Source organism: Gossypium arboreum, chromosome 8 (genome assembly GCF_025698485.1).
Source record: "Gossypium arboreum isolate Shixiya-1 chromosome 8, ASM2569848v2, whole genome shotgun sequence".
NCBI lineage: Eukaryota > Viridiplantae > Streptophyta > Magnoliopsida > Malvales > Malvaceae > Gossypium > Gossypium arboreum.
Genome location: NC_069077.1, coordinates 129,000,297 through 129,022,852, shown reverse-complemented (window position 1 = coordinate 129,022,852; position 22,556 = coordinate 129,000,297). Strand labels below are relative to the sequence as shown.

At 31.9% G+C, this 22,556-nt stretch overlaps 2 protein-coding genes across 3 annotated transcripts; both read right to left on the bottom strand.

Moving 5' to 3' along the window:
* Window positions 1-1,390: 1,390 nt before the first annotated feature.
* On the bottom strand, window positions 1,391-10,307 carry LOC128296336 (uncharacterized). Of its 2 annotated transcripts, XR_008286913.1 has the most exons (5): window positions 10,167-10,307; window positions 7,668-7,788; window positions 7,449-7,595; window positions 1,788-1,928; window positions 1,391-1,700 (listed from the first exon to the last, which is right to left on the bottom strand). XR_008286913.1 is itself a non-coding variant. In XM_053031494.1 (3 exons), the coding sequence occupies exons 2-3, from the start codon at window positions 1,921-1,923 to the stop codon at window positions 1,429-1,431; spliced, it is 408 nt and encodes a 135-aa protein (XP_052887454.1). In that variant the 5' UTR covers window positions 1,924-1,928; window positions 7,449-7,600; the 3' UTR covers window positions 1,391-1,428. The 2 variants fall into 2 exon arrangements, 1 of the variants encoding a protein (XP_052887454.1); XM_053031494.1 differs by lacking the exons at window positions 7,668-7,788; window positions 10,167-10,307 and having other exon boundaries at window positions 7,449-7,600.
* Window positions 10,308-14,799: 4,492 nt separating this feature from the next.
* LOC108468326 (uncharacterized) lies at window positions 14,800-22,128 on the bottom strand. Its single transcript, XM_017769216.1, has 3 exons — window positions 21,933-22,128; window positions 21,559-21,666; window positions 14,800-14,966 (listed from the first exon to the last, which is right to left on the bottom strand). Exons 1-3 carry the CDS (start codon window positions 22,126-22,128, stop codon window positions 14,800-14,802), a joined length of 471 nt encoding a protein of 156 aa, XP_017624705.1.
* Between the last annotated feature and the right edge of the window lie 428 nt (window positions 22,129-22,556).

Sequence of the window (22,556 nt, the reverse complement as noted above, 5' to 3'; positions counted from 1 at the left end):
AACAAATATAGTATAAAATGCAGCCAAAAATAACAAATTTAGCATAAAAAATACAACCAAAAACATTAATTCTAAATGATACTTCAAATTTAACGAAATATATATGATATAATTAATAAATAAAGTATAATTTAAAATATTCTTACAATAATGTTAAACGTGACAAAGTTAAAACATTCTTACAATGAGAAAACTAATGTCTATGATGGCGACTTTTGCGATTCTTTGAAACATCTGCATCATCTGCTTGAAGTCAGAGTGGAGGTCATCATACTTTTTGCTCGCTTCTGCGCCATCGCCGCCCTCTGCCTTCCTCGCTCGTCTCACGCCTCCTTCACTTCCGCCACCGCCTCCCTCTCTGCCCTCCGCTCGAAGTTGTTCTGGAGTTTTCATATTTTCGTTGAACTTGCAATTTGTTCAACCGTGTTCACTTGCATCTGAGCTATCTGGTCTCTTAACCTCGACTTGACTTGAGCTTGACTTAGGAAGGCATGTATTCTTGGGAGCGGATCCAAAATATTGGGTCTGGGTAACACGGATCCTTGAAATCGAACCCGACCGTACCTTTCAAGACCCAAAACTTGTGATAATTACATTATCGATGTTCTCAAGATTAACAGAACTATCGGTCGAAGCAATCGCTTCATATTCCGCCTTCTTCTCCTTTAGTTTCTCCTAAAAAATCAATTAAGAGTTAGAAACGAAATATATAATAAAAAGGAATGCAACATAACTTAACATTCTTTAAAACTACTAATGATTAATTGAATTAAACAATTATAATTAAACATTATAAATATTTAGAATAAATCAAATATTATTAAGTAAATATACCATAATTTCTCCAGCTTCGGATGTCATAGGAGATCCATCTTTCTTCCTATGCGTAATCTCAAAAAGCTGAAGGCGTCTAATTTTTCGTCCAGATTTGACTTCCTAAAATATAGTAGTAAAAATATTATTTAATAGTAGAAAGTTATTAATATTTGAAAGAATTAATAAATTCATAATACCTCAGCCTCAGCTACAGAAGCAAAACTTCTCAACCCTGCCGTGTGCGTGAATTTTTGTTTTTGCCTGCTGCTTGTTCCAACTCGCTCACGGTCCTACATAATAAAATTATTATTACGTATATAGTAAACACTATATATAAGAGTTTGGAAATATGTAATACCTCTCCTTTCTTTGAATTCCAGAATCTAACCGCATCTTTCCATTGGTACCTCAGCATTCCCGGCGAGACATTTCTCAATTTTTCCTCGAGGCTTATATCTTTCTTAAAATATTGTTTTTTTAAAGTGCTTTTATTGTCTCTCCATTTTTTACCCAATGCCTTCTTGATATAATCATCGGAGACCTCTAAAGCAAATCTCTCCTAAAAAAACACAAGTTTAGAATGTAAATATAAATGAAACTTAAACCAAAGTATTATAAATTACATTCACATTTTGTTACCTTAATATTAGCGAGAGCCTGATTTTTGTTGCTATCAGGAATGTGATGCCATGATTCGTAGTTAATGGGCAACATATTGGCATTTCGTGCTAAAATGCCCAAATAGCCTGCTAAAAGTCGAGCTTCAGATCCAACAGGCTGACCATGGGTATTTCTACTTACTTTGACACACTCGACAGGATCTAAGTCGTATAAATCTCTAAGCAGCGTACGTCCTCGAACTCTGCGCGTCCCACCACTTTTAGCTGAAAAATGATATACTATAATTATATTAAAATTGACAAATAAATCAATAATAAAAGTCAACACATGTAAAATGAACTTAACATTACTTTGAAATTCTTCAGGCTCATCAAGTGTCTCCGGCATATTCGAAGATCCAACAACTGTCTGCTGTTCACTATTTCCTTCTTCCGAATTTGGAGTATTCTGGACAATACTTAAATCTCGTAATCTTCTTCTACGCATTTTTCCTGCAATACACATAAAATAGTTAAAGTTTTAGTAACAAATTACAACAATAATAGTACATATAAAATAGTTAAATTATATAACATGACCAAGATTAAAATTATAATATTACATATAATTAAAAAATCATAAAATCTTACTACATCATTATTCGTAAATATCTTCATCCACATCATGTCGAACCCATTGATGTTGTGTACTAGTACTAGGGATATTTTCATCTAAGTTTTGTTCTGGAAAAGGTAATGTTTCTGATCTTTCGACGATGTCATCTCTACTTCTATTACCCATGTCAAACAAGTCTCTAGGGGTGTTTCGAAGTACAACAAACCAATCCTCATCAGTTGGATCTTTCGAATAAAAAACTTGTTTCACTTGAGACAAAAATACATATGGCTCGTCCATTAATTGTTGTCCAGTGTGAATCAAGCGAAAGAAATTCACTATTGTAAAACCAAATTCATCTTTTTTAATTTCTCGAGCAGCATTAACATCAGCCCAATCACACCGAAATAAGACAACTTTCCATCTGCCATAGTAATCCAATTCAATAATGTCGGTAAGAAGTCCGTAATACTCCACATTACCCTCAATCGGATTACTGTCCCTAGCACTAGCATAACTTGTAATTGAAGAATTAACAACAACTCCACAATTTTGAGTTCTCCTCATTCTCTCGCGATACTTTGTATGAAATCTGTATCCATTGATGAGGAAGGCACTATATCTTTTTATTACTCTGTTTGGACCTTGGGAAAGCCATTTAACTTCGTCATTGACATCCTTCCCACTCCAAACCTATTGAATCGAAAGTAAATTGAATAATTATAAATGTATTATGTAAAATTTTGCGATTATATGTAACTTATTAACTTTAGTTACATACCGTTTGGCTTAACCATTCATGAAAAGATTCTGTGAATAACTTATTAATCTCTCGATGTTGTAATCTTCGAGAGCGTGCACGAGATCTCAAAATTTGTTTGTACTCACTATGTTAAAAACAAGTTTAATTGGTTAGAAGATAAACAAATCAAAACGATGAATATATGAGGAAATTTTAGCACTTACTTGCGTAACGGTTCAACTAAATCATGGTGAAAAAGTACATATCGATATGCTTGTATCCACGATATATCATCTAATTCTGCAATTTCAACTTTGCCGATTGGTTCTCCATAACTTTGGAATAAATAAGTTTCGGCCAAGTTATGATCATTGAGCCCAGCATTTCTACTTGGTCTATTTAATCGTGTTTCAACATCTTCTAAATATCTAGAATAGAAGGTCATGCACTCCTCTGCCAAGTAGCCTTCAAAGAATTGATCCTTCGGATAACGCTTATTGCGACAATATGACTTCAATTTGCTTAGGAACCTAAACACGATATACAATATTTATCAAAAGCTGTAACTAAATGTATAAAGGTGAATGAATGAATACTTGAGAAATAAATTAGCACCTTTCATAGGATACATCCATCAACAAAATATCAGGCCACCGAGTATTCCTTCGTGAGGGAGATGAATACCAAGTGCATCATAATAGTGAAAAAGGAAGGTAGAAAGATCTTCTCCAAATTGCATAAAGTCAAAGCCGCTCGATTCTGTACTTTCTCAAGTTCTTCAACATCCAAAACTTTGCCACAAATAGCTTTCATTATATTGGATAGTTCAATTATACAGGACGTTACATTTTTTGACATACAGCACTGTAAAGCAATTAGGAGTAAATCTTACATCAAGATGTGGTAATCATGTGATTTTAATGAATATAATCTTTGATCTTTGAGACTCACACATCGAGATATATTTGACGCATACGCATCTGGGACCTTTATATCCTTCAAAACCATGCAGAACACTTCTTTCTCTTCCTTTGACATTGAAAAAATAGAAGGCGGCAACCGATATTTCCCATTTGGAAGTACTTGAGGATGAAGATCGCACCGAATTCTCATGTCAACTAAATCAAGTCGGCTCTGAAGATTGTCTTTTGATTTTCCATCGACATTCAAAATTGTCCCAATTATGTTCTCGCAGACATTCTTCTCAATATGCATGACATCAAGATTGTGGTGTAAAATGTTGTGCTCCCAATAAGGCAACTCAAAAAAAATACTCCTTTTTTTCCACAAGTCCGCCTCATTAGGATCATTCTCTCTATCAGATTCATCATCAGATTCATCCCTCGATCTTCTCTTTGTTTGCGTGTTAGGTGGTTGATTCATCTTCCCATAACTAAAATTAATATCTTTTAACATAAACAAGATTTCAGATCCAATGGTTTGCTCAGGAGCTCCTCTGTACTCTTGATCTCAAAATAGAGTCCTCTGAAATCTAAATTTATGATTTCCATCTAACCACCGACGATGACCCATGTAAGAGAACTTCTTCCCATTGTACAACCACTTCGAACAAGTTTGTGCAGTACAACAAGGACAAGCATAACGTCCTTTAGTACTCCAACCTGATAAATTAGCATAAGCCGGGAAATTATTAATTGTCCACAACAAAGCTGCACGTAAATTAAAGTTCTCCTTTCTCAATACAGGTTATGTCTCAACACCCGACCATAATTGTTTTAACTCTTCAATAAGTGGCTGCAAATAGATGTCAATATCATTTCTGAGACCTTTCTCTCTAGGGATAATCATTGATAAAATAAATGAAGATTGCTTCATGCAAATCCATGGAGGCAAATTGTAAGGAACAAGCACTACAGGCCAAGTACTGTACAAAGTACTCATGATTTTAAATGGATTAAAGCCGTCAGCTGCTAGCCCAAGCCTCACATTCCGAGGATCACTTGCAAAGCTTGGAAATTTACTGTCAAATGATTTCCAAGCTAAAGAATCCGCAGGATGTCTTAATAATCCATCATCGGTCCGTTGATCATTATGCCACCTCATAGATTCGGCTATCTTTGAGGACATGAAAAGCCTTTGAAGTCTTGGTATTAGGGGAAAATATCGCAAGACCTTGACTGGCTTCTTTCTTAACTGTGCCCCACCTTCATCCGTATTCACATCTTCTGTATTACTATTCATCCAATGAGACTTACCGCAAACATAACAAGACTGTTGGTTTTTCTGATCACCCCAGTACAACATGCAGTCATTTGGGCAACTATGAATTTTATCGTACCCAAGGCCCAAATCTTTTATTAGTCTCTTCATATCTTGACAAGACTGGGGAATTTTTGCAAACGGAAACATCTCTCTCAAAAACTCTAGCAGTATTGTAAAAGAGTTTCCGGTCCACCTTCCCAAACATTTTAAGTGAAATAGACGAATGCAGAAGGACAATTTCGAATATTTTGATCCCTCGTAAAGTTCTTCATTCATTTCATTAAGTAAATTGTAGAACTTCGCCGCTTCTTCATTTGGCTCCTCATCAGGTGCACTTGTTCCCGTTTCGCAAAAAATATTTCCACCAATATTACAATCATCGGATGCAATAAAGTCAGATGGAAACGATTGCTCACCATGACTATGCATATTAAATGCATCCCACAACATATCTTCCATGTCATCTTGTCTAACATACTGATGGTAATCAATATCAGGATAAGTCGGATTAATCGTTGAAGAAGTTCCACTAGATGTACACTCTCCATGGAAAATCCATTTTTTATACCCCCGAATAAAGCCATCAATAATTAGATGTTCGTAGAAAACTTCACGAAAATGCCAGTTGATGTTGCCACACTTCTTACACGGGCAAAGAATCATATTCTCTTGGCTTGCATTTTGAAATACAAAATTTAGAAAAGTTTGTACTCCATTTTGATAGGAATTGCTTACCCTTGACAATTTCATCCAACTCCTATCCATTTCGTAGTTCTTGAAATCTAAAGTTGACAACATATTATAGTTACTTAAATGTTCTCAATTGATTTAAATCATGTCATTATACTAAATATTAAGCCTCTAATGGGTATAAACTAATTTAGGTAAGTTGCGGGATTTTCAAGTATTGATTTGTATATTATGTAAGTTAAGTAAGTTTAAGTAAACTAGTTATGTAAATTATGATATCAAATATATTTAAGTATTATGTAAGTTATGTAAGTTATATAAGTTATGATATGATATATATTTATGTAAGTAATATATTTATCTAAGTTATAGAAGTTATGTAAGTTATATATTTATCAAAGTTATATCGGTTATATAAGTTATGTAAGTTATATAAGTTATATAAGTTATATATTTATCTAAGTTATATAAGTTATGTAAGTTATGTAAGTTATATATTTTCTAAGTTATATAAGTTATATAAGTTATGTAAGTTATATAAGTTATATAAGTTATGTAAGTTATATATTTATGTAAGTTATATAAGTTATATAAGCTATGTAAGTTATATAAGTTATATATTTATCTAAGTTATATAAGTTATGTAAGTTATGTAAGTTATATATTTATCTAAGTTATATAAGTTATGTAAGTTATATATTTATCTAAGTTATATAAGTTATATAAGTTATATAAGTTATATATTTATCTAAGTTATATAAGTTATGTAAGTTTTGTAAGTTATGTTAAATATTTATCAAATATATTTATGTATTATGTAAGTTTTTTTTTGACGATGTGGAAAATCACATGGATAATACATATCAAGCATCAAGTATTTACAGGTAAGTTATGGATTAAATAATATTTAATTAAATAATATTGAAAAAATTATTTTAATTAAATAATATACATGTCATTCGTTTTATTTGACAAATTACATGTGCGTTAAAATAGTCCACAATTAATTTAATTTATGTTTTACAAGTCATCTTTTCTTAAGTACATGTTAAACCACTATGTGGACATCCGTATTTAGCTTAAAATGTATGATTTATTTTGAGTAAAAGTTTAACTTAAATGATAAAAGCAGACGATAATATTTGTGATAAAACGGACAATAATATTTGTGATAAAGCGGACGAGAATATTTCAATAATAATTTAAATTGAAGTTAAAAACTATATAAAATATTTTATTAAATATTTGTATATTAGATGGGACATATTATATTAATAAATAAATTTATTAAAAATCGTGATAGAAATAATTGTATATTAGATGGGACATATTATATCAATAAATAAATTTATTAAAAATCATGATAGAAATATAGAAATATTAAATCACAAATTACAAAAATATGGTAGAAAAAATTCACATGGCAAGCATACATGTCTAGACGTATAATATTATTAAAAGGTTAGAAATTGAGCAGAAATGATCCCCTTTACAGTATTATTGTAAGAAAGAACATACGCATTGGAACCAGTAGCAAAGAGATCCCAAAGATAAGCAGAATAAGCAAATTAAAAAAATTAAAGATAGCATAACAAGTCTCTAAGGATAAACAACATAAGCAAATTAAAAAAATAATCAAAGGACAGACTTGAAATAAGTTAAAAACATGATCCATTAAAGATCCATTAAAAATAATCTTACGATAAACAAGAATGGTAATTTAAAAAAACGAAAATAAAAAGAAAATAAAAGAGTAGCTAACCTTCTGGTTATCTAGGCTTTGTATTTGAGTAGTATTTGTACTTTGTATTTGGTTTCTTAGATCTCGAGTGGTAACTGATAGAGCAGTTGAAAGCTTCGGCTCTTTTTGCTATTGCTGGTCCGATCTTGCCCAATCCAACAATTCCAACTAATTACAATTATTACAAACATGATTAATTATTCAGCATATAGCTACCCAAATGAAGAAGAAGAAGCTGACCTGAAGGTAATCTTTTAGTACAGTGACCAAATTGATTCAGACTTCCTCTACTGAAGTGCTGTCATCTACATCTATATCATTCTCCACACCTTTCTCACCCAGTTTGAAGCAGTTGGCAAATCTGTTATAAAAAAAACAGATTAAAAAAGCAAAAAGTAAAAAGCATCTGTTACTTATAAACGCAAAAAGCAAAAAGCAAAAAGCAAAAAGCAAATCTATAAACCTTTTTTTATTATTAATTTTAAAACTTGCATGTTTTGATGGTTAATTATTTGAGTTACTCTGACATTTGGCATTTAAATTTATTGTTTGGATAAGATGTGGAGTGTCACAAAATGATTCCTTCCTACACCCAGACTTAACTTGTACTTAAAAACATGGATAATGAGAAAATAACAAGGTATTGCTATCAACCTTGAAAAGGAAATAAATAAGGTAAATTTCTCAAAATTTAAAAAGAAGTAACATAGTAAAATTTATTAAACTAATAAAATATCTATTCTTTATAATGGTGAAGTAAGTCAAATATTTATAAACTCTTAAAAATAATTAAAATCTCCAAAATAAAGATAAAATTCTAAATTAAACTAAGATAAACATCTAAAGCTACTTATTGTAAAACTACTGCTTTAGATCGGTTCAACCCTTATCTTTACTTGGAGGCTAAAAAGCTGATGGCCTTGTAGGTTCCTACTTCCTAGTTGGGGCATTTTTTGTGAACATTGAAGCATATTATGCAAAGCATAAAAATCCATGTTTTAGATCAAAGATAAAAGGAGCACTTTGAAGGAAAAAACTATGGAGATGCAAATGTCTTAAAATTGGATTGGCAGCTTAAGCCTAAATATATGTGAATCAGCTTATGACATTTCAAGTGAAAAACCTTAGATAGCAGGCTACCAATGGAGCAAACACTGTAAAATTCTAATCCTCAAATACAAATACAGGCATCAAACCAAAAGTTATATATTCTAATATCCCGTTTTAAATGATATGTAATACCCCATACTCGTACCTGAGACCGGGATATGATACGAGGCATTCTTGAGATTTTTAGAATAATTTCAATTAATTTATATTATTTAGTATTCATTTTCATGTTTCATGTAACATCCTTTTCATATATTCAATTCAAAATATCATATAAAATACGATACAATACTTAAATTGTCATATTTTCATGCTCATTCAGGATATACGAACCTACCTGACTAAATTGCAGAAATACCAAGATTTAGGGGCATATTGGTAATTTACAATTTTTCCAAATTTCACCCAATCTTAAATTGATAATTTCATTCAATTCATTAATTTAGATAATAAAACAATTCATTCCCTTCAATTTAGTCATTTTTGACATTTTTACAAAATTGCCCCCTAAAGTTTTACTTTTATTCAATTTAGTCCATGAGCTTAAAACATGCAAATTAGCCATGCTAACTGAATATTCATATATATTTTCCTCCTCCTCCTCTCCATTCCACATCCTTAATGTGTATAACACACTTGTAAGTAACATTATCTATAATTTTTATTATTTACTTTTATAGATATTCAAGCTGTCCATCTGTGTCATAGTCACTAAATTATTTGTATCTGGAGCTATAAAACTCAAAATTAAGATCTGATAATTTTCCCTGGAAATAGACTCATATATATTATTACCATAAAATTTTAAGAATTTTTGGTTTAGCCAATAAGTACAGTTTATCCTTTAAAGTTACCCATGTTCTGCTGTCTGACAGTTTCGACCCTTCTTCACTAAAAATTAATTATCTCACATTACAAAACTTAGATAATATTCATATTGATTTCTCCTGAAAATAGACTCATTAGGGATTCTAAAAATATAACTTTAAGCCTATAATTATTTTTTTCCAATTTTTTGTGATTTTCCAAAGTCAGAACAGGAGAATCTGAATTCATTCTAACCTTGTCTCACAAAATTCATTATATCTCATAATTTACAATTCAATTGCTTATACCGTTTCTTCTATAAGAAACTAGACTCAATAAGATTTAATTCCATTTTTTATTCATCCTCTAATTAAATTTATACAATTTTTGGTCATTTTTCAAACTTAGACTACTGCTGCTGTCCAAAATAGTCTTAGTGCAAAATGTTGATTTTCTACTTTTAATTTTAATTCAATCCTAACTAAATTCACTTGCTTTTCCATCTTGATTCATACTTTACTTGTACTCAATTTTTAACCAAACTTAGACATAATTATCTATTTTTCATCATAAAACCATAATTTCAAAATTCTTTCAATTTAGTCCTTAAAGCATAAAACTTATGAATCACTTTACAATTCAATCATTATATCATTTCTAACTTGAATTTCTATCAATTTAGCCCTTAATTCATCATTTTATTTAACATGGATAATATCTAGAAATCTAATAACTTTCACAATATCAACTTAATTTCATCAAAACTTTATTCCGAAACTTCTAAAACATCAAAATTAAGTAAAAAGGGCTTGATTAACTTACCTATTAAAGCTTAAAGCTTCAAACCTTCAATTTTCCCTTTTCCCCATTTCTTTCTTTTCTTTCTTTCTTTTTCTCCCCTGCTCTCTGTTTCGTTTCATTCTGTTTCTTTTCTATCTTCCTTTTTTTTTTTATTCCATTTGTTTTATATATATAATATAATAACAATAAAAATCTACTAAATAACCAATATTTATTTAACATTTGTATCCATTTATATCCTTACATTTGCCTTTCTTTAATCTATTTATTATATAAATATCTTTTACTTAATACTAATATATAATTTAATAATATACTTATATGATAAGTAAATATACATGTATTTTAAAATTGTATGTATATTAATATTACACATGTCACCATATCCATATACACCATACATTTGTCTTTTTTAATTTATTTCAAAATATAATAATATAATTAATTTAATTTGTAATATAATAAAATAATAACATTAATAATATATTTATAATTTAATCAAAGATTTTTATGTTTTGCCGCCTCATTCTTTAGAATAGGCTTAATTGCCTATTTAGTCCCCTTATCTTTTTAATTACGTAATTAAACTTTTACACTTCATTTAACTTAATCATTTTCCTAATCACTCTTAATTAAGTTAAATTCACTTAATTAAACTCTAATTAACCACTCATTTTACTTCGTAAATATTTTTAATAAATATTTACGAATCCATTTTTCATAAACAGATATCTGAAATTACACTTTTTCAGTGTCGGTAAAATTCGGGTCATTACAATTCTCCCCCCCTTTAACAAATTTCGTCCTCGAAATTTGCCTAAAAGAGATGGGGATTTAGTAATCTCACTGTTTCTTTCGGTTCCCATGTTACTTCCTTAATACTATGACTTCACTTCTCAAGCTAGTATCTCGATCGGTTCTTTTTCTTTATACAATGAATCAATTTAAATTTCAATATCCCTTGTCAAGCTAACATATAAGAGATTTGACCTATATTTTCTGAGCATCACAAATTTTCTGTAGCTTCGGAAGTGAAACCAATCAATTCATTACTATCTGAATTCTTTCTATAATTTTAGATACCCAAACAGAACGAGAACTCAACTTCTCTTTTCCAATTAGATCTCAAAATTTTCTTCCAACATGCAACTTAAGAAATACCTTATCACTGGCAGAATACTCGATATACATAATTTTGCATCTGTTAAAACTGCTTTCAGTCTATTTCAATCTAATCCGATCACTTTCACTTTTCTTCGGTTTCATAAATCAAACAACTTTGCATATTCATTTTCTCACAATATTAAATCAAATACTATGAAATTCTACATTTACAATCATACAAAATTTCATACAATACTGTACACTATTATTATATATCCCGAACTTCTTGTACTTGTTCTAGAATCAAAATATAAACCATGTATTTCAATCAGAAATAATAAAAATTACTATACCATGAATCTGACGATCTCAGAAACCCATATTTCAGATAATTATTAAGTAAGAATTTCATTCATATCGAAATAAATTATACAGACTTTGCCTTATCTTCGACGATTGTTCAAATATCATCTTTCTTTTTCACAGACAGAGATAATTCCAGTCCAAAACCATAGAGATTCTATCCCATTTCCATTATGGTATCATCATTTGTCGTAATAGATTACGAAGACATATGTACCCGATATAAACATTTATATGCAAATTCAAAGTATTGCTTTTCTTTTCCCAGTCTTCAACACATTTGTCTCAAATCACTGTACATCTTATTCTTCCAGAATGCATAGACATAGTACTACTATAATTTCATGCAAATTCTCTGTATAAGTTACGAATCATACATTCACTTTTATTTCTAAATTGCAAACAACCATCATATTCAACCCAAAATGTTTAGTTAGAAATCATTTGTACACTATACCCATATAAAATCCCAAAAATTTACTATAATATACCTAGTTATAACGGTTATATTCAAATATTTTTGTAATTTAATCACCAATCTATTGACTAGTATAGTCATCAATAATTTCACATCATTTACTTCACTAAAAAAAAAACTAATTCGGAAGAAATTTTCAGTTAACTATTCTGTAAATACCATATTTAAATAAATCGATTTTCCCATAAATAACTTCTTTCTTTAACAGTGATACTGTATATCTCAACTAGTTTAAGAAAAATCTGATATCTCTATTCAGAACCCATCTTTATTTATTAACTCATTCTCAGTTCTGACTGCATTATCAATTGTTCAACCATTGAGCTTTTCACTTTCCGCTTCTGAATTTAATCAATATAAATCTCATGAATTTCATTGCATATAACTGTATTAGTAAAGGGGTATAGATCGTAAAGCCTCATAATTTAATTTTCATGTATTTACTCATATAACATTTATTATTCTCAAGTATTATAAAACATTTATCCGTACTTTTACGAGTTCTGCTTCATCATAACTAACATTTTTACTCGGGATAATCCTTTATCTTGTAACGAAAATTGTTTACTTTTTATTTAACAGAGGCCCATGAGACTAGATAGAACACTTGGATATACAGACTTATACAGAGGTGCATTATTATGCACTAATGAGCAGAGAATCTTGAAGTGCTATCTGAGCACAAATGTGCTAATCGAGAGACACCGACGTGCTAAATATCGAGAGCACAAATGTGCTAATTAGAAACACGATGTGCTAAATATCGAGAAACACCGGCGTGCTAATATTCAGAGAGCACTGGCGTGCTAATATTCAGAGAGCATGCTGAGATCCCTTAACATCCTAGTAGTTCTAATCTTGTCTACTTGGGCAAATTATTTCATACATGCATATCACTTTTACACCTTTCACATAATATTTTTACATGCTTTACAATTTAATCCTTGTACCAATAATTCATATACTTATATCTTTTGTATCTTCAATACATGTAATATATTTCAAAATTTACTATTCATTCATAATTCTCTAATAATCCTTATCATGTACTTCATATATTACATTTAAATATTTTGTAATTTAGTCATCGGCACAATATTTCATGTAGTAATATAATTTGCTTTTAATAATACATATAACATAATATTCATCATCGACATGTATTATAAAACATTTATTCATGATTTTTTTGTACCGATTCATCATAATCAACTTTCTCCTCGTATACTTGAGTATCGCTTTTAGCATTATCAGAATTAGCTTGGTTGAAAACCATATCTTTCTATAAGTAAAACAAATTTCATTAGAGTCGAGAGGTATCACACTATCACATATTTTAATGACATGTGTTTTTAGACTTCACATATACTATGTTTGGTCCGAGAACCGACTAAATCATAGCTCTGATACCATTAAATGTAATATCCCATACCCGTACCTGAGACCGGGATATGATACGAGGCATTACCGAGATTTTCAGAATAATTTCAATTAATTTATATTATTTAGTATTCATTTTCATGTTTCATGTAACATCCTTTTCATATATTCAATTCAAAATATCATATAAAATATAATACAATACTTAAATTGTCATATTTACATGCTCATTCAGGATATACGAACCTACCTGACTAAATTGTAGAAATACCAAACCTGCCACATAAAGAAACAAAAAAATTTCCATGGAACTTTAAGGACTTGCATCTACTTTTTAGAAGAAATATTAATAGAAATCCAATCCTTTCGGTCCAAATTCCCAAAATTATTACGAGGGACTGGTGGGTTAATTTTCATGGAATTTTAACAATTAATTGAATCAAGATTGCTCAATTATCCTTTAACCAGATCATAAGCACTAGAGAGGCTAAATCAGCCATTTGGGGAAGGATCTCAGGTGAGTGTATCCACCTTATTAGAGTGAGCGGATGCTAGACTATTAAGCAGAGTTATTAACAACGGTGAGACGGTAAGGACCATTGTCCCACCTCGTCCAACTTGTTCGAAAGTTAAACGCTCTTCACCTCGATTCTACAAGTTTTCTAATTTCCCCATACCACACTAATTCTCATGTCAAAAACCAATGGATGGTACCAGGAAGTAAGTTACATTACATAAAATAGTTGTGGATAACAACCATGAATGGTAGCTTGTATAACCCTGAACCCTCAATTATTTATATTCAAAGCCGATTTCATATTCAAATTAAAAATATAAGCTTATTTCTATATATACACATATACATCATAGCAAATATTTAGAATTTCTAGACCATTTTCATAAGATTATTGAAACTTTAGGCTGCTAAATTACTTGCTAACAACTCTGACTCAACTCACTGAATCTACATTCACTATGACACATATCTAAACCATTCCATTGAAACTCGACTCAACTCGATTAAATACACTGCTGAGTACGAAGCTTACGTAACAGCCACTTCTTCCTCAGTTTAACATCCAGTTCCATAAAAGTTTTTGATTTTATTTTATCTTCCATCAAGTCACATGCATCCAATATAAGGCCTTCGTCCATGTCAGGTAGCGCCTGTACTGCTGTAATCATATTCTCTATTGAAATGGAGTTGGTGTTCTCGTCATCCTTCTTCTCTGTTAAAGATGAAACAGCGCTTGCCATCTCTCAGAGAGCGCTGGTCATGCCATCATCTTCTCCTCGTGGTTTCTTTGTATGTACAGAATTTAACCTATTTTATGGTTGACGTTTGCACTTCAGGTTAGATCCAGTTGTGTTTGAATCCAGATGTGCTAGCTCCAGCACGACTCTAATTTCATCTTCACTTGAAACAGATGTTACAGGAGACTGAGAACACTTTGTTGCTTGCCCCGGCTTCACTTCTTGAACCCCGTTTTTTGGTTCTGTACATTGAAGGGAAAAACAATCACTTTCAGCAGGATATAAGTTACATATCAAACACAGGTATTTATAGTATGGCACCGGTCGAGTCATGAATTGTCATGCATCCTTATGTCCCTATATGTTAGTATATAATAGCTTTTTCAAATCCCATATAATGAAACCATTATTATAATGATATGCATCAAAAGTCTCACTATTACTTCTCAAAGGACTTTTAATAGTATACCAAATAAATCGATGAACAAAATGAAATGAAGGCAGTATCATCTTTCTTGTAATATCGTTACCCTTAAACTGCATCACTCAACCTCTTCATTTTAATTGAGGAACCCATGTCCAACACATATTCCAATACAAGCATGGAAAGATGACCTTTCAAATACATGAAAAACTTAGAAAAAGTTTAACATACTCGTTTCACATACATACCAAAAAATAATAATAAACGAAAAACACTTGTCTTGACCCAACCGGACCTAATAAAGCTTTTGGTTTCAAACTAATGCATGGAATGATTAGATAAGTAGACAACACAACTCTATGTGATCATCTTCTTTGAGTTGTAGGGCTTCTGCCTTTATAACCCATTCCATGCTTGCTTCTTTATTTTTTTTAAAAAAGGTTGATTCATTATGAAACGGAATGTGGTAACTGACAACTTTTTTTATTTATGTAATTAACCAAGATGAATGGTCATGAAGAATAAAAGGGTATCCGAAAGGCATTGCTATCATCTCTTTACATATTATGAGAAATAAAAATACTCTGTAATGACTTTGTAAATAAAAATACTCTGCAATGACAGCAATAGGTATTATGAGAAATACTAATTAGCCAAAACAAGAGACAGATAGGTAGGCAGTTGGGAAACACTTTGTTGAAAACAGGCAAGTAACTATATCAATGTCAAAGAGTGATTGTATTAGAGGTAAAAAAATTAACAACAGAGTTTTTAGTATTTTAGGGTTCATGGAATGCATACCTCTAAGGCTAGGGAAGCCTTGCTTGTTGACACCAGTGATATCAGTCGACTGATATCAGTTCTTGCACCAAAACCACAACCCCACATCATAAAACCCATTACCAAAACAAAATGAAAAAGCAGAATTAAAGAAGAGATTTGAAGAATGGAAGAAGAAGAAGATTACCTGGATGAAGAAAGAGATGGGAAAAGTTAAAGAATGGAAGAAAAAGAAAGCTTAAAGTTGAAGAACGAAAGAAAAAAAAGCTTGCCTAGATGAAGAGGAAATGGAAAATGTCTTACAGAAATGAAATCACTAAGACATTTTCCCCAAATTGAAGCCATTTTACCCGTGTCTAGTAAAATATTTTCCCTTTGGAAAATATTTTCCAGCTTCCAAACACCTTAATCACAATTGTTTGCAAGGTTCCAATTAGGGAAATTATATCTTTATTCTCCCAAGTAGCAGGAAAACCATCTCAAGAAACCATCTCAAGAAATAAAGCCATTGCTCCTCTAAGTGGCTAAACTGTGATATTACACGTTTATCAAGTAACACATAGAACTAGAATCTAGCAAATGCAATAAAGAAATTTACTAATCAAGGGTGCCAACACATTTGCGAAATAGTAATACATGAAAAATAAGATGAATGTTGCCAGAATCAGGCCACATCACCAATAACATTTGAGTACTTGGTAAGGTCTGAAGTATCTACTTCCTAATTTGTAATGGAGTGGCGTTTAAGTTTAAACATATACCCAATCTCCTTCGTCAAATTAAACTACACATCAGTGTTGATTAGCTATGATTTCGTTCGAGCATATAATCCTCAACTAAGGAATTCCCTATAGCATCATAAATATAACGACTAATTGTTAATGGAGGAAAACCATACAAAACCTCAAAAAAGATCATTTGAGTAGAAGTTTGGTAAGATGTATTATACCAATATTTTGGCCATGCATGGTAGCATCTGTATCCAAGTTTTGGTATAATCTGCCACATAACATTATAAATACATTTCTAGACACTTGTTGAAGGCCTTGGTTTGACCATCAGTTTGTGGATGATATGGTGTGCTAATAGGTAATGTGGTGCCTTGTAAATAATGAATTTTTCGCCAAAATACACTAAAAAATCGAACATCATGATCAGTCACAATTTCATGAAGACAAATTATTTCAATCACAAAAGCAATAGCTGCAGATCGTTGGTGAAATTGGATGGTAAATAGATGAATGTCCATATTTAGATAAATTGTCAACAACTACCATGATGACAAATTTTCTTTTGGAAGCTAGTAACTTGATCAATGGATATGCCTTCTAACACCAAGTTAGGAATGGGCAATAGATGAGAAAATCACTTGGAATAAAGGTGATGGAAAGTTCGAGCAATACCTACATGTCCATTTACAGGAGAAGAGTAGAACTCAAATAAAAGCTTTGTATGGAGTGATAAGGTGCCCTTGAAATATTAGATACCCATCTTTGAAAACATGGTCAGGTAAGGACTGAGGGTCCCTTTAACCAATGTTGTTACAACTCAAGTAAATTTAGGATGTTCTGTATTAGTTGTTCGAATATTTTCTTCCACAACAGCGAATGCAAAATAAGAGAGGAAAAAAACTGAAAATATGGTACCCTTAATAAAGCATTTGCAGCCACATTGTGTTTTCCTAGATGATATATAATATCAAAACCATAGCCCACTAATTTTCCAAGCCATTTTTGCTACTCCAGTGTTTGGATTACTTATTCAATGAGGTTCTTGAGAGATTGCTATTAAGTACTGATGCCATTTAGCACCAGCATGGGTAATAACATACATTTCCCTAAGATAAGTCAAAGCATGTTGTATTGGGTCACTGAGCTACTAGATAAAGAAAGCAATTTGGGAGCTTATTTAGCGAAAGAATAACACTGTTGTCCGTCTTTGATGCATTCGTCTTAACTATGAATGGTTTGGAGAAATCCAAAAGTTGAAAGATAAAGGTTAAACTCAATAACATTTCAGTTTTTCCAAGGTTTGAGTGGAGATGTTTGTCCAATGAAATCCTTTTTTTTTAAGCAAACAATCACTGGCCCTTCAATGGAAGAAAAATGACAATGAACTATCTATAATGCCCTACCAAACCTAGAAAACTCCAAACATCCTTGGCATTCGGAGGAGGTGATAAACCGTAATTTATACATATTTTTATCCCATGCTTAGCGCATTTACGGATGATTTCTCCTTAGATTTGGTGAATTCAATACTCTTAATCCTTTAATTTCATGTTTTATACTTGGGTGAGCATAGGAGAGTAAAAAGAGTGAGAAACGGGCCGAAAATGGAGAAAATGTACCCACGTAGGAAATCAACACAGCCTAGACTTCGTCACACGGCCATGTCCATTTAGTAGGATTGAAGCACGAGTTACAAGGGTAGACTACACGCCCGTGCCTATTCAACAGCCTTGACCACGGATTGGAGTAATCGCACACGGACGTGTCACACGGGCGTGTCCCTGCCGAGCCCAAGTATAACCCTGTTCAGAAAAGGCCAATTTTGAGGGCTCTTAGGCATTCTAAAGCCTATTTAAACACCTGAGGAGGCACTTAGGAGGGGGACGCAGAGTAGGAGTTATTCCCCATATTCAAGTTAACGCTCTTATTCAGAGGAGGAATAGACCCTGTCTAAGAGTAAAATTATCATAATTAAGCGGAGTTGATTACGCGCCTAGAGATAGGATGACAAGATTTTGCCGGATTAGGGTGAAACCTAATAAGGGAATCCATAGATCGAGTTAATGCAATTCTAGGGTGTTAATTAGAAAGAAATTTCAATTATTCAACCTAGGGTTAGACGTTATTAGTTTCGAGAGAGATAATAATATAACTTAGGGATTCTTATGGATCAAGTCAAATGAATAAATCGTCTGATTCAGAGTCAAATAACAAGTGAGGTCTAGGTGGATTTTTCCTTAGGTATTGTCTTAATCAATCGAATTTTCTCAAAAGTGTTTTCCCAAATTTTCTTTCTGTGCATTCTTAGTTTAGTAATTAGCTTAGATAACCAAACCTCTTAATTTTTAGGTTAGATAATAAAAATGAAGTAAATACTAGTACTCGTGGTTCCTTTGGGTTCGACAATCCGGTCTTGCTGAACTATACTATTGTTCGATAGATACACTTGCCTTAATCGTGATAATAAGTTAGTCTCAAGAACGATTCATTCATAAATCTTTAAAACCTGTCGCGAATATCACGTATCAGGAGGCCATTGTTGAATAGCAGATATTTTATTAGCATAAACTGCTATAAATATATGGCCTAAATACAAGGGTGAAGCTAGAATAATTTTTTAAGGGGCCGAATGAAATTTTAATTTTTTATAGTCTATATCTTTATAATTTTTAGAGGATTAAATTGAATTTTTATAATTTGAGGAGTGCCAAAGTACAATTTTACCTTTACTAGTTTAAAATTTAAAAAAAATTAGAGGGCTTAAATGGTAATTTTTTAGTTTAGTGGCGGCCCATGCCACCCCCCTAAAATCGCCTCTGCCTAAATATCCAATCAAAACCTACCCAAAAACGAATTTGGACTGCTTGGCTACTAAGTAATGATCACATAACAGTTGAAGAAACACCCAAACATGTTCCAAATAAGTGTCCTAAGTGGAGCTATACACTGAAATATCATCAAAGAAAACCAAGATGAACTTTCGAAGATAAGGGAGAAAGACATCGCTCTTGAAATGTTCATTACTTAAAAGTTTTTCATTTGAATTTTATTTAAAACTAGATAATATGCAGGAAAAGAGATATTGAATTTTCTAAAATTTCGAGATATATTTTCCCTGTATATTTTTTAAACCGTTTTCATGGACAAAGGTAAGGCTGCAGTTTGTTGATCATTGCAACTGTGCCACTGTCGTGTTCATCTCATTGTTATATCTTGAAAAACAGTCGACCAACGTTTCTTCAGCATCGAAGGAGAGGCCAAATCTATCTTAAAGAAACTGTGAAAACAAACCTTAACTGCCGGTCGATTTTTTCTTATCTACCTATGAGACCAACATTTTAATCCTTCTTTTTTTTCGTTTTTCATATTTTATATATATTGTTCTAGTTCCATATTGGCTTGTGATTTAAATAAATATTTTATCTGAAACGTGTGTGCAACATAGTTTGTAATCACCTTGAAACTAAAGTGATAATCACAAAGAAAACATTTGGGCCCTTAAGTTGTCGTGGCCAAAAGCGTTTGCTAATGTCTTTAGTGAAGGAAAACTAGTCGACGAGTTGTTGATTGTGATGCGTCCAATCATACCACTCAACAACATCATCGTCAAGGTAGAAGGAAGAAATTGTCAATCTATATTCTTTCTTGAAAAACCCAATGATCTAGATTAGTGCTTGCGAAATGAACCATTTGAACTGAGGAAGGTTTAAGCCACCTAAAAGAACCCGAACCAGAGGATGTACCCAGCGCAGACTTTACTGTTTTTGCTAGTTGTTTCCAAGTTGACAATGTTAGAATTTATAAAATAAATCTGAAATGAAACTTAATAAACTAGAATAAATCAAGTTAAAAAGGACCACTTGGAAATAGCACGGAAATTACATGCAATATGATCTAAACATGTCTATTTCCAGCTGGTCCTCTTTAACTTAAGTGATGTTAGTTTCAAAACAATAAACAGAGTGAATAATCTGAATACTTCATTTCTGATCAAAAAATAACAAAATACATAAATGTATGAAAACAAACATAAAACAAATAAAATATAAACTCCCACTAAATCATGATATCCTCAAACAATGTAACACCCATGTGAGCAGTGTGCTCATGAAAGACCTTGGATGGTAAACCCTTTGTGAGCAGATCCGCTATCATGGAGTTTGTCTGTGCTCTATGGATATTTGACCATTTTGCACTCTTTCTTTTACAACTAGGAACTTTATGTCAATATGCTTTGACTTAAATGAACTCCTGTTGTTATTGGAATACAGCACTGCTGACTTTTGTCACAAAATAATTTGAGTGGTCTTTCTACATTCTCCAAAATGCATACCCCTGTGACAAAATTTCACGACCATATTCCATGGTTTGATGCCTCATAGCATGCTACAAACTCTGTTGCCTTAGTAGATGAGGCTACAAGTGTCTGTTTGATACTTTTCCAAGATATAGCCCCTCTAGCTAATAGGTAAATATAGCCTGATATAGATTTCCTACTACCTTGGCACCCAGTGAAATCAGAATCAAAATACCCTACGACCTCTAAAAGATCTGATTTTTTATAAGTAAGCATGTAATCTTTTGTTCTCTAAATATATCTCATAACCCTTTTGGCTGCTATCCAATAGTCTATACCAGTGTTGCTTAAATATTTTCCTAACATCCTAACAATGTACGCAATGTTCAGACGTGTACATACATGAGTATACATTAAACTCCCAACAACTGATGCATAGGAAATCTTTTACATTTTTTGAATTTCAAAGTTACTTTTAGGGCATTGAGTAGGACAAAATTTGTCTCCTTTAGCGACAGAGGTGTCACCTAGTCTACAACTTTGCATGCTAAACCTTTTGAGTACTTTATCGATATAGCTTTTTTATGATAATCCAAGAATACCTTGAGATCGATCTCGATGTATCTGAATTCTTAAAACAAAATAGGCATCCCTAAGATCTTTCATCTTGAAATGCTCAGATAAAAACCTCTTGGTTTCGTGCAATAAGCCTATATCATTAGCAGCAAGCAAAATGTCATCAACATATAGAAATAGAAATATGTACTTACTACCATTAAATTTGTGATACATACAATCATCAACAATATTCATCTCAAAACCAAACAAAACAATTATTTGATGAAACTTATGGTACCATTGACGGGTAGTTTGTTTGAGTCCATAAATAGATTTTGTCAATTTGCAAACCATATTCTTTGAGTCTTCTGACTCAAAATTTTCTGGTTGCACCATATAATTGTTTCTTCAATGTCACCATTAAGAAACATAGTCTTAACATCCATCTGATGTAACTCAAGATCAAAATGAGCAACAAGCACCATGATTACGCTAAAGGAGTCTTTCGATGAAACTGGAGAGAAAGTCTCTATAAAATCAATACCTTCTTTCTGAGTATATCCTTTTGCTACAAGACGCGCCTTATAACTCTCCACATTACCATTTGCATCCATCTTGGTTTTAAATATCCATTACAACCAATTGGTTTTGCACCTTCAGGTAATGGGACAAGTTACCAAACTCTATTGTTTTACATAGAATTATACTCATCTATCATGGCATCAATCCACTTTTGAGAATTATAACTTTTCATGGCTAGATGAAATTTAATTGGATCATCTTCCATCGTTCTATTATCATCCTCATGTTCTTAGAGAAATACAACATAATCATCTAGAATAGCATTTCTCCTTTTTCTTGTGGACCTCCTTAATGGAACTTGTACTTGAGGTTGTTGAATTTGTTCTTTTGGAACAATTATCTTATTTTGAATGGGGAGTTATTCAACACTGTCTTGTAAAGGTTCTGGATTCACTTCTTGATTAATGATAGGTATAAGAACCTGAATATCATCAAAAGTGACAGTAGGAACTGAGTTAGA

Bases quoted from the DNA above. Each gene is read 5' to 3' on its own strand.
- LOC128296336 (XM_053031494.1), bottom strand. From the start codon at position 1,923: ATGCGTAGAAGAAGATTACGAGATTTAAGTATTGTCCAGAATACTCCA. The intron at 1,701-1,787 runs GTAATGTTAAGT...ATCATTTTTCAG, and splicing joins TGAGCCTGAAGAATTTCAAA to CTAAAAGTGGTGGGACGCGC.
- LOC108468326 (XM_017769216.1), bottom strand. From the start codon at position 22,128: ATGGATGCAAATGGTAATGTGGAGAGTTATAAGGCGCGTCTTGTAGCA. The intron at 21,667-21,932 runs GTGACATTGAAG...CTAATGATATAG, and splicing joins TAAGACTATGTTTCTTAATG to GCTTATTGCACGAAACCAAG. The intron at 14,967-21,558 runs GTATTCTTGGAT...TTCAATGTACAG, and splicing joins ACATCGAGATCGATCTCAAG to AACCAAAAAACGGGGTTCAA.